The 13,163-nt window shown below is 39.5% G+C and overlaps 1 protein-coding gene across 1 annotated transcript in view; it reads left to right on the top strand.

The window, feature by feature from the left end:
- HEPACAM2 (HEPACAM family member 2) overlaps window positions 1–13,163 on the top strand; it is a 38,048-nt gene that overhangs the window by 1,332 nt on the left and 23,553 nt on the right. Inside the window, exons 2-3 of the mRNA XM_026706231.2 lie at window positions 7,059–7,409; window positions 9,081–9,365. Coding sequence (XP_026562016.1) covers window positions 7,059–7,409; window positions 9,081–9,365 — 636 coding nt within the window. The remainder of the gene's footprint in view (window positions 1–7,058; window positions 7,410–9,080; window positions 9,366–13,163) is intronic.

Raw genomic sequence — 13,163 nt, 5'->3', positions numbered from 1 at the left:
AGCTTATTTCATGTTTCAGATTCTTACAAATTGGTAAATTATATTTGGAGTTTGTTATCTGTGTATCAACCATTCCTAAATTTGTTTTTAATAAAAGAAAAATCTGTATACCAAAGCAAAAATGGAACACAGGAAAAGAATTTTCTTAGGTTAGTGAGATAAAGGTTCCCCTCCCACATATGTGCTAGTCATTTCTGGCTCTAAGGGGCAGTGCTCATCTCCGTTACAAAGCCAAAGAGCCAGTGCTGTCTGAAGACATCTCCATGGTCATGTGGCCAGCATGACTACACACCAAAGGCACATGGAACACTGTTACCTTCTCACCAAAGTGGTCCCTATTTTTCTACATTTTTACATGCTTTTGAATCAACTGCTAAGTTGGCAGAAACTGGGACAAGTAACAGGAGTTCACTCCGTTATGTGTTGGTAGGAATTCGAACCACCAAACTATCAACGTTTCTGATCAACAAGCTCAGTGTCTTAGTCACTGAACCATACTAGAATAAAATTTTACATATCTTTATATAATATCCGTATGATAAATTAATTTCAGTTCTGGCATTACTATATGCTGAAAAGCAATGGTTCTGCTAGAAAACACAGAGATTGAATGTCTCACTATACTATTGCTGCAAATATAGTGGAAGGGAATAATTGTATTAAGTAATTAGCAAATTAGGTATTCCCAATATTGTATTCAATTTATAACTCCGAAATACAAGTTCCAAATCAGTTGGTTACAGTACAGGTAGCCCTCTACTTACAACCATTTATTTAGTGACTGACTTAATGGCTAGTTTTCACACTTGGAACTGTTGTAGTATCTCCAAGATGAGATGATCAAAATTCAGGCCCTTGGCAACTGGCATGTATTTATGTCACTTGTACTGTCCTGGAGTTATGTGATCACCATTTATAGACTCTCAAGCTAGCTTTGGACAGGCAAAATCATTGGCGGGAAGCCAGATTTGTTTAATGACTGCATGATTCACTTAATTCAACTGCAATAATTTGCTTTACAGCAAATACAGCAAAAAAAGGTGGTAAGATGAGGTGCAACTCATTTAGCAACTGCCTCACTTAGAAACAAAAATTTTGCATAGAAAATACCTATACTTGGAACAGATAAAAAACATCACCTCATTTAAGACAAAACACATCATCTTTGGAGGCTCTATTTAATTCAGTTGAAACCTGAATGTGAACTGGAGCTCTGAAGGGTGAAAATTACAAGTAGTCTTCAACTTATGACTGCAATTGGGGCTAAAATTTCTAAGCAAGGTGGCTGTTAAATAAGTTGTGCCCAGTTTAATGATTATTGTTAAGCAAATTACAGTTAAATGAATCGCACAGTTGTTGAGCGAATCCAGCTTCCCCCATTGAGTTTGATTGTTCGAAGTCGGCTGAGGAGGTTGCAATAGCTGACCATGCAATCATTGTGAATACAAGCATACAATTCCATGACAGTGGGGATGCTGGGATGGTCATAAGTGTGGAGACTGAATGTAAGTCACTTTTTTTAGTGCCTCTGTAGATTTGAACAACCACTAAACAAATGGTTCTAAGTCAAGGGCCATCTCTAATGGCTGGGTTCATAAATCATACTAGGCCATGGTTTATTTAATTGTGGTTTATTTTATTTTTATTTGCCATAATCAAAAGATCAGTGATATGTTTGAATTATCCCAATAGAAATAATCATAAAAATCACAAAAGTTAAAAGTATTAAATAGGAATCCTAACATTACCGAATCAAGCAACAACGTGGCCACATATTAAGAACAAATGCCTTCTTGTTATAAGTAATTTTTCTGAAGCTAATAAGTCAAGTGCCAATCAAATACCACACATCATAATACTTGTCCTGTAATGGAAAACCAACCTATGTAGGCCTCCATTCTCCTTTTTGAATGGAAGTTGAGAACTGTTACTAGATTCTTCTATGAGTTCTGCATTGGAAATTTTGAAATTGAACAAAGAAGTCTCCAGAGATATCTTAAAGGCAAGTCATGTACAGGTTAAGGTTAAAAATTTAAAGTTAAAAGAGACTGGACAGTTACTTGTTTGAAATGGTATAGGATGGCGAAATTTTAGAGACCAAGTGCCCAAACTGCAACCCCAAACCCATTTATTTATCACAAAGTGCCAACACGGCAATTTAACCTGAATACTGAGGTTTTACTACCTAAAATAATGATAAACAAGGCAGAGTTCAGCTAATTGTTCTAAGAAAAATGTGCTAAATGCACTTTTATGCCCCTTCATTTTTTTCTGCTTTTGAAATATTATGTTTAGCAACAATAAAAAAGAAAAATGTTTGTAATATCCCTTTCCCTTCTTCCCTCTCTTTTCCCCTCCATCTCTCTCTCTCTGCCTCTCTTTCTGTGTCTCTGTGTCCTTCCCCCTCTCTCCCTCCTTCTCTCTCTTTCTCTCTTTCTCTCTATCTCTCTGTCTCTTCTCTCTCTCTCTCTCTCTCTCTCTCTTCCTTCCCCCCCAGGGAGGGGAGAAGGAACTCCTGAACTGGTGCTGGGTGGTGAGAATCCCAGGAGCAACAGACCAAGCCGAACATCGGCAGGGAGGTGGGACATTATAGCACGGGCAGCTCTGCAGGAAAAGCAACTGACATCCGGGAGGCACAAGTGAGCCCATGATGATGCAGGGTCATATTGTGACTCTGCATCGTAATGGGCTCTAGGTGGAAAGGACCCCGTCTTCCCCATTGGTGAGAAACGCAATGGAGCTGGGCTGGGCCAACAGCATGCATGCCCACAGAACGGGCTCTGAGTGTCACCTCTGGTATACTTGCTATAGGTTCACCACTACTGGTATAGGATCTCCTGCTTGAATGGGGGCTGGACTAGAAGACCTCCAAGGTACCTTCCAGCTCTGATTCTGATTTAAATTGCATATAGAAACTGATAGGAAACAAAGTCTATTCAAAGCCAGAAGCATAGATGTGATGAACTTTTGATAGTGACCATCTGCCAAAATCTGAGCCACTGCATTCTGATCTAATTCTGATGGGGGTGTGGCCAACTCAACCTCACTCACTCCAACCCAGTCACATGACACACACACCCAGCCATACCTACCCAGGTTTTGTGGCTCCAGTATTTTCTTTTCTCTTGGAAACAGGTCTCTCTCCCTCTCTCTCTCATCTCTCATCTTGCTCTTGCTCTCATCTTTCTTTCCCTCCTCTCTGTCTTTCTTTCTCTCATATCTCTCTCTCTCTCTGTCACTCTTTTTCTGTCTCTCTTTCTCCCTCTCTCATCTCTCTCTCCCTCTTTCTCTCTCATCTCTCTCTCTTCCTCCTTCCCTCTCATCTTTCTCTCCCTCACATCTCTCCCACTCTTTTCTCTCCCTCCCTCCCTCTCATATCTCCTTCTCTTCTCTCTCTCTCTCTCATGTGTGTGTGTGTGTTCCCTCTTGAACATTTCCAAAAACAGATGAGTTTTGTGTGGGGATGGGGTTGCTGATGTTCTTTCTTCTTCTTTGGGAGCTTTTTACCATATTATTTAAATCAAGAATCAATTCAGGTTCCCTGATAAATGAAGCTGTTTTGTCCACCTGCTGTGGCTTCCCCGTTGGCTGAATCTACCAGTGGCTGGCCCCACCCCTCACCCTCCCCTCCCAGTCACTCCTTGCCTGCCCTGGGATTTGCTCCATATTCCATAGCAGGAAAGAAGCGCCCCTCTGCTTGCCTCTTTTTCTGGCCATTGTTGGTGCTGCGTGCACCTCAGTCGTTTGGGGAGACATGCAACTTCCTCTCCATCCGAGTCACTAGCTGGCCCAGCTGCGGCTGACACCACCTCCATGGCATGCTCACAGCGCCTTGCACAGCACACTTAAATTTAGCGTGCTTCCCAATGGGGGAGATGGCATCCCCTCCTCCTCCTGGAGCCCATTATGATGCAGAGCATCGGCTGCAGCCGGGCCTGGCCAGTGTCTAGGGGCGGAGAGAAAATTTCGCATCTCCCCGACCAGCCAAGGTACACGCAGCACCAACAATGGCCAGAAGAAGAGGCAAGTAGAGGGGTGCTTCGCTCCCGCTCTGGAATATCAAGCGAGTCTCCATCCGCCACCATCACCCTTCTCTTTTCAGGGCAGGCAAGAAGTGACTGGGAGGGCAGGGCGACGGCCAGCCCCTGCTGGGTTCAGCTGACAGGAAGGAGGGAGAGAGAGAGAGAGAGAGAGAGAGAGAGAGAGAGAGAGAGATGAGAGAAAGACAGAGAGGGGGAAAGATGAAAGAGGATGAGAGAAAGAGAGAGATGAGAGAGAAGGAGACAGAGAGATGAGAGAGGGGGAGAAAGATGAGAGGGAGAGAGAGAGATGAGAAAGAGGGAGAAAGAGATGAGAGAGGGTGAGAGAAAGAGAGATGAGAGGGAAAGAGAGAGATACTTGTTTCCAAGAGAAAAGAAAATACCAGCAGCCACAAAACCTGGCTAGGTATGGCTGGGGGGAGGGGTCATGTGACTGGGTTGGAGTGATGTTGAGATGGCCATGCCCACTCAGGTTTTGTGGCTCCTGGTGTTTTCTGTGGGAAACGGGTCCAAATGGCTCTTTTGAGTATTTAAGTTTGCAGGTCCCTGATTTAGTGCCACTGTAACCTTGAACAGTCACTAAATGAAATATTTTAAGATGAGTACCTGTAGTTAGTTCAATAAACTACTGAAGTATAGTAGCGTACACTACATGGGTCTACCTCTGCAAACCAAATGGTAGTTACAGCATAATTAGACCAGAATGTCGGTGCTGTGCGTAGCTCAGCCGCTCAGGAAGATGCGCAACCGGCTGCAGCCAATGGTCCACATCATAATGGCTCCAGGAGGAGGAGGGGATACCTTCTTCCCCATTGTGAAGCATGCTAAATTTAAGTGCTGCACAAGGCGCTGCAAGAGCAGCGCTCACATCATGGAGACAGAGTGGTGGTGTCAGCCATACCAAGCCAGCCAGTGTCTCAGATGGAGAGGAAGTTGTGTTTCCCCGAATGATCAAGGTGTGTGCTGCACGAACAATGGCCTGAAGAAGAGGCACATAAGAGGGGCAATTCACTCCTGCTCTGGAATATGGAGCAAGTCTCCATCCGCTGCCATCACCCTTCCCTTCTCAGGGAAGGTGAGGAGTGACTGAGAGGGAGGGACCAGCCAGTGATGGGATAGGGAGCCTCAGCAGAGGGCCCTAAGAGCCGCATGTGTCTCTGGAGCCGTGGGTTGCCAACAACTGCACTAAAGTGATTTACAACCATTTTTTTCACAGTTACAAGTTTTGAAGCATCCCTACAGTCATTTGATTAAAATTCAGATGTTTGGCAACTGATTTATATTTATGACAGTTGCATATATAATAAATTTCTCGTGACTATAACTTCTAGTTGAACAGAATGGTGCATCATAGGTTGAGATTTTTGAAGGTACCTCAATGGGCTAATTTAAATATAAGTCCAAAATCTGTGATTCCTGACCCGTGTCAGGTTTAGATTTGGCAAATTTATGGTCACTTCACTGCTACCATGCTACCACATCACCATAGTTGACTATGGCCTCATGACTGTCATTTCCAATACTCCTGGCCAGTTTCCCACAAATAAATGAGGCAGCCAGCATGAAGTATAAACTTGATCGTGGTTGCTGGCATTCCCTGCCAGCTTCCTTCAAACGAAGTCTTTTGCTTGTGGGAAGCTTACAGGGAGTGTTTAAAATTAGAAAGCCAACAGGGAAGGTCACAAATTCTTTAGGTAAGACTTTCCCACCCACCCTACCTCTCCAGCTATTCTGAATTTGAGCCATGCCACCCATTCACACATTCTATATACCCTGCTGGATTCACATAGCACCCATTATTCACCCTGCAGTTTCCTGACATATGCCACAACACCATGCATCCTCATGCATTCCCAACCAACACCTCTTGTGTACCTCTGTGCACTCTCCCCAACCACCGTGTTACCTCTTGCACGCTCTTTTGAATCCATGTTATACCCCCTTGTGCCCCCCTAGCCATTCAAATCAATCAAGAAGCAATATTGTTTGCTCTGGATTAGTCAACCAATAATGGCAAGAAAATATTAAAGGAAAAATGAATATTATATGGTTGTAATCAGCAGAGGTTAAAAAAGACCTAGGTCTTCACTTAATGTGTCCAAAGAAGAACAATTTTAGACTGGTCTTTTATGCATCAAATGAAAACTTCAGGTTGATTTGTTTAATGGTCCATCAGTTTAGTTTCCTGGCTATCCACAGTATTTTTAAGAGTTTTCCAAACACACATTTCAAATGTATTAATATTATTCCTATCCTGCTTATTTCACTTCTATGGCATGTCACAAAGAATTCCATGGCTTGCATGACTCTGATTTGTGTAGGTATAGACACATCTTGGCATTTGAATATCTTATTCTTTTGCCTTGGTTTTTTTAAAAAACAAACATACACATACAAAACATAAAACATAAAATCATCTTCCATTTTATATACATACAGTGTGTCAGTTGGTTACAAATCTTTTGTGCTATCCTTTTATAGTCATTTACTCACAGTTTATATCAATTTTCACATTGTCAAACTAACTTATGCTTATATATTTATCAGTTATTAATCATCCATGACTAAACTATTTATTCCATCATTTTATACGAGATATTCCAAATTTTATCTTAAAATTAATACTTTCAAACCAATGGTTATATATGTCTTGCATTTGAATATCTTTTCCAAGGTCCTCATGTCTTCTCTACTGAATATCCGTCTGCAATATTTTGGGCTCTTTGTTCCTTCATTGTTTATGGTTAACCTGAACAGTTAATTATTATTATTTTGTCCATTCTGTTCAGAGAAATATGTGTAATGTTTATATCCAACACAATATGAATAAAAATTTAATCGCATAAAGAAATATATGGCATTATAGATGAGGACCAAAATGGTCATAGCATGAATTTACACATGTGATATATAACAAGTGATGATTAGTTTTGAAATAATTTAAGATATATTACAATAGAACTGAAGCAAGTACTGTGTATATTTCCACTTCTAATATACCTAATCTTTCTGCTGCAGGTATTTCTTCTGCATTAAAAATGACAATTCCCTCATACACAGTCAATGGCATTGAAGGACAGCCACTCAGACTTGAGGTTGCTTATGGTATCAACTTTACTATTTCTGACATCCAGATAATATGGCTGTTTGAAAAACCACCAACAAACCCTAAATATCTGATTATTTCTGTCAATCAATCGGTTGTTCCAGACTTAGAATATAGGCACAAATTTACACTTTCGCCTCCAAATGCATCTTTACTGATAAACTCTTTACACAGAAGTGATGAAGGAAATTATATTGTAAAAATCAATATCCGTGGCAATGGGACAAAATCAGTAAGTGAAAAGATTAAGGTTACTGTTGATGGTAAGTATTTTGAAACGCTGGGGTATATGTCTGTCTACCAATATTTACCATATGGGCTGTGACTGTTGGGAATTGGAGTTCATCTAAAGGTCATAGGTTCTCCATTCCTTATTTATCTGTGACATTTTCTGGGCTTTTCCCAAAGCCACAACCTGTTGAACATTCAGTGTAGTGAAGTAATGCTGCTGAGAGAACTTCCTGGCAGCAGTGTGCTGTCCAGATAGTTTATAGTTAATGGGAATCAGTATAGTTAGTTAGTAATTGGGAACTGTCCCCTTAAGGGAATGCATCATGGTAAACGTAGTTAAGGTATCCTGGGAAATGTAGTCCATGTCATGTGGCCACATCAATAATCCTGATTGGTCACTGAGTTGACCCTTGGGTTGGGGGAGGTTTCTTCACTCTTGCCTGAACCCAGCCTCATGCTAGCATCTTTATACCTGCTCCTACAATATGGGATGAAAGGGATAAAAGATTACCATCTTTTTACACCATAAAGTGCAGCTATGCAGAGAATTGGACATTGAGAAGAATCTCGTCATAACCAGGGGTGGGATTCTACCAGTTCGCACCTGTTCACTAGAACTGGTTGTTAACATTCTAAGCAGTTTGGAGAACTGGTTGTTAGAAGAAATTACTGGCCTAATCCTGCAAGGAAAGCAGGAAGGAAACATTCTGGTGTTGCTTACAGAAACTGCCTCTCCATTAACCCTTATTTCATTCTTGGCAGGACTAGACTTCCTGTCTCAGGAACCTCTCTGGAGTCCCCCCCCCCTCCTTTGCTGGTACTTTGCTTGTGTGGAGTGACCATTCAAAGTTACAATGGCACTGAAAAAAAGTGACTTATAATCATTTTTCACACTTACAACTGTGGCAGCATCCCCACAGTCATGAGAGGCCAGGGGAGGAGATGTGTGCCTCGATGTGAGTGATATTGAGTTGGCCACACCCAGCCAATAACATGACCACCAAGCCATGTCCACCCAGTCACATGACCACCAAGCCACACCCACCACCTAAGCCATGCCCACAGAACCGGTTGTTAAAAATTTGAATCCCACCACTGGTCATAACTGTGAGTTATTTGAGGATGCCTGATGAACCAAAAAAAAAAAGACTTTGAGAGAAAAATCTAATGGGGGGATAATCAAAATCCAGCACGATTGCAGGAAAGGCACAAGCTTAGCATATATTGTGCAAATTCTTAAAAATTAAAATACATTTCATAAGGTGACATTCACAGTTGTATGACATGCTGTTGTCTATTGCACACATCAGGATATTTCAGAATATTTGACTGAATATTTAACAATGCTGATCTTCTTTATGGAATACATTTGGGATTAAAAAGACAATTTGTTCTTTTAAGAAAGTTTTTGGATTGAGGGACCACTTCTTGTAGAGGTCCCAAATGCAACCAGTAACAGTTCTCACCCTCTTCTATTAGCACAAAAGTAGACTGTACAGATGCTATATGTCAAGGGTCTTCAAACCTGGCAGGTTTAAAACTTATGGACCTCAAGTCCCAGAATTCCTGAGCTAACACGACTGGAGGAGGAATTCTGGGAGCTGAAGTCCACAAGTCTTAAAGCTGTCAAGTTTGAAGACCCCTGCTGTATGTAAATAACAGAAATGACACCATCATAACTTCCAATGTCGTTTCCATTGCAGTGCCTCTCACCAAGCCTGTCATATATATGGAACCCTCATCTGGAGTTGTAGAAAAAAAAGGAAACATCACTTTGAAATGTATGGTGGAAGAAGGCACAAGGGTGGTTTATCAATGGATGAAAAATGAAAATCCAATTGAAGATAGCAGCAATGGCTCCATGATTATAAACAAAGATACACTTTCCATTGCCCCCGTTCTTAAAGAAGCTATTGGGAACTACAGCTGTTTAGTAACCAACCCTATCAGTGCCATGATGAGTGATATGATCATGCCAACAATATATTGTAAGTAGATGGTGGGTGGGTGGGTGGTTGAAGGAAGGAAGGAAGGAAGGAAGGAAGGAAGGAAAGAAGGAAGGAAGGAAGGAAGGAAGGAAGGAAGGAAGGAAGGAAGGAAGGAAGGAAGGAAGGAAGGAAGGAAGGAAGGAAGGAAAATGAAATGCCTGCAGACATTCCATTCCACAGTAATAGTGGGTATTTGTTGATTTGAAAGAGGAACTCATTACACTCTCATTTGTGATAGTGTATATAGTAATGGTAAGAAAAACAAAGAAAAAAATGATTCAACAATTTCCTGAACTCTAATGTAGGTCCTTTAAATTACTGTATTATATTTATGAGTTATGCAAGGTGGGTTTTTTTCTGGGGATGGAAGATTTTTCAGCATTTTCTTTATGTTGGTACTGTGAATTGAGAGTCTAGGATCCCAAAGTTAACCGAGATAAATTTCTATATATCCAACATTTAGAATTGGCCAATGCCTAGAAGACAATTTGAATACTGTGTATTCCACTTTGAATTCTATGATTGTATATGGAATTAAAATGGAGTACTTATTAACTTTTACTTAAACCATAGTCTCCGTCTTCAGTATGCATGTCAGAGCACTGCTGAAATGGACAGAAAAATCAAAACCTGTTCTTGGAAACCTTGTTGTACAAAGCTGTTAGACTCCTAAAGCCTTTCCAGCAAAAATGTATTATAAATGTTATAAATTTTAGTGAAGATTACCACAAGAACAGAAAATTCTTTTTCAACTTAAGTATCTGATAAAGAGCTGGAAAGTCATAAAATGTCTCTTATCCAATTATCATACTTCTTTGGCTGTTCCTGATGATAGGAGAAATCCACCCATGAAGGCTGGGAAAAGAAAGAGGGGAAATAGAAATTTCCAACACTGTATTTTTCCCTCCTCTCTTAAGGCTCACTTTTAGGCCTCTCACTACCATTATGTTTAATTTTTCAGAAGAAGTTCCTGTTTTGCTTCATGGTGGAATGTTAGAGAAAAAAATCCAAATCCAAATCCCTAGTCAGGTCTAGACAAGCAAGAATAATTAAACCCTAAAGTCCGTATCATTAACATTCTTAATTTAGGTGCAAAATCAATATAGGACACTGGATATATTTACTTAAGCTGACACCTGTGAAACAATATACAATTGAAAATGATATCATTATGGCAATTGCTCATTATCCTATTAGTTTGAAACTTTATGTCATCTTATTCAGATCATTTCAATATGGTTTGTTTTAGAAAAATATTTGTATAAATTGCAATATAAAATGCAACATAAAAGAGTAGCACAAAATATTTAAGACAGTAAGCATTAAGAAGTGTATAATAAAAATAATCCAGATTGGTTACATGCATTAGCTCCATGCAGTATGTTGGAGGCAGATGGGATTTGACCAGTAGGAAAAAAGGCTTAGAAAAATATCTTTACAAAGCTGTAAGCCAACCAGTTCACTTGATCTCCTCCTCAAAAAAGGATCAAACAAATGCTTCCAACATTTTTGTTGACTCTAAAGCATATACTATTAAAGCAACATGATAAAAAGTAAATGGAATTTAGTCAAATAGAGAAGATGGAGAGGAAATTAGGAAAGTTCTTTTAAAAACAAATGTTAAAAAGCTATAATGCATAGAATAGGTATGAGTTCAAATAGGGAAGTTGCACTTGAAGATAGATAAACCCAATCAATTTAATGGAGTATGCCCATTTGTTTTCTTACTGTTTCTCGTTCTCTTCCTCCTGTGAGCTATATGAATTGCTGGACCTAAATTCGTCTTTGGTATTGGGCATGCTAACTAGCATAGCTTTCAACAGAAGCCATGATGACAGAGTGTATATTTTATTTATTAGATTTATATATTTCCCATCTCACTATCAAGTTACCCGGTTAGCTTGCAATCCCTTATCATGTAATGTGATTTATATAATTTGCACAATGATATTATGATCATTTGATATCATTTGCTCCTTCTTTGGTTGCCCATGCTGGTAAAACCTGATGGACCTACTACTCCGTAATTTCCAGATAAGCCACATATTGTTCCCAGATTAAAATCCGTATCTCTAATTCAGAACCACCAAGGAGGCAGTCCTCACTTACTTGCACTGATGATGTTACCTAGTTGGGTAAATGAAATGTCTGCAAGCAAGCAACTAGCTCAAAGAGGGCTCTCCGAACTCCACTGTTCAAGCCCGAACAATAGATTTTCCACTGAGTTCAGTCTTATTCTATGGTAGTTAGAGATAAAGTTGTCATTCTACTGTGAATTCATGAAGGAAATAATGAATAAAAAACACAAATAATCCTTTGCTTAATGATCACAATTAAGTTTCTGTTGCTAAGTGAGAGAGTTATTAAGTAAGTTTTGGCCCATTTTATGACTTTTCTTGCCACAATTGTTAAATGAATCATTGGAGTTCTTAAGTTAGTAACAAGGTTGTTAAGTGAATCCAGCGTCCCTTTGACTTTGCTTGTCAGAAGGTCATCAAAAGTCATCAGAAGACTCCAGGACATTGCAACCATAATAAATATGAGTCAGTTGCCAAGCATCTGAATTTTGACCATGGAGATGTTGCAATTGTTGTTAGTGTGAAAAAATGGTTATAAATCACTTTTTTTCAGCGCCATTTAACTTCAAATAGCCACTAAATGAATTGTTGTAAATTGAGGAGTACCTGTATAACAATTACATAAACAAATGTATTTGAGTATTATGAGAATTAGACAGCATGACCGTCTTGCCTTGTCATTTTACTGTGGCAAGTAGCTTGATGTAGAGAGAGTATACAGTAAAGTATGAATTATTATTTAGCACTGGTAAGATCAAATATACTACCGCAAATATAAATGTGAATGTCACACCTTGGGCATCTCCAGCACCTTGTAATGCAGAACAACATACATAGATGTGTTTCCATTCCATTTCAGTGCTAAAGGTACTAGCCTTCAGAAAATCACACGCACATTACATGTTTATCTAATGGACACTAATGTAGGCAATTCACTTTTTTTTTAAACATAGTACAGACTTTTATTCAGGATGCCTTGTTCTTTCAGATATATTAGCATAATAGCTTGCAAAATGCTTAATATTCTTACCAGAGTGGGAAACTCATTCTACAGAGAGGGGGAGGGGGAGAGAGAGATTTGAACAATCACAAATTAAAAGAGATCAGTTTGTTCTAATGATTAAGTCAGAAGGCTAGGAGTAGAAGACCATGAGTTCAAGTCCACTTTAGCTATAAAAGCCAGGTGGGGGACCTTATGCCAGTCAGTCTCACTAACTCCAAACGTTTGTTGCCGTAGGGAAAATAGGAGGAAGTTGTGTTGGATATGGTTGCCACCTTGAATTATTTGTAAAAATAATGAAGGCAATGAATGAATGAATGAATGAATGAATGAATGATAGATAGATAGATAGATAGATAGATAGATAGATTCCCTGAAAGGCTGGTTGAGTTGTCCCATCTAGTCAAATGGCTAGAATGCTACATTACTGCTACGAACATTAATCATAACTCAAATAGAGGTTATTTCTCAATACAGCTGAGAACTAATATTATAAATCTAAGTAACATTAATACAGAATTTAATTCATGATAGCTGATTTTATGTATCAGGTTTACCCATTGCTTACCTAAACCATGATTCATTGAATAGACTTATGGACTGGCTGGGCTCATTAAACATTAGTTAAGATTATCATCTGCCCCAAGACAAACAAGAGTAAACTGATTGTGTAAACTAGGTTTTCTTTCAAATAAGATTAATTAAGCCACAACAAGCTAA

This window comes from Pseudonaja textilis, chromosome Z (genome assembly GCF_049901715.1).
Source record: "Pseudonaja textilis isolate UNSWEBS1 chromosome Z, rPseTex1.2, whole genome shotgun sequence".
NCBI classification, from domain to species: domain Eukaryota; kingdom Metazoa; phylum Chordata; class Lepidosauria; order Squamata; family Elapidae; genus Pseudonaja; species Pseudonaja textilis.
The sequence above is the reverse complement of the archived record's forward strand: the minus strand, read 5'-3'. Positions and strand labels throughout refer to the sequence as shown.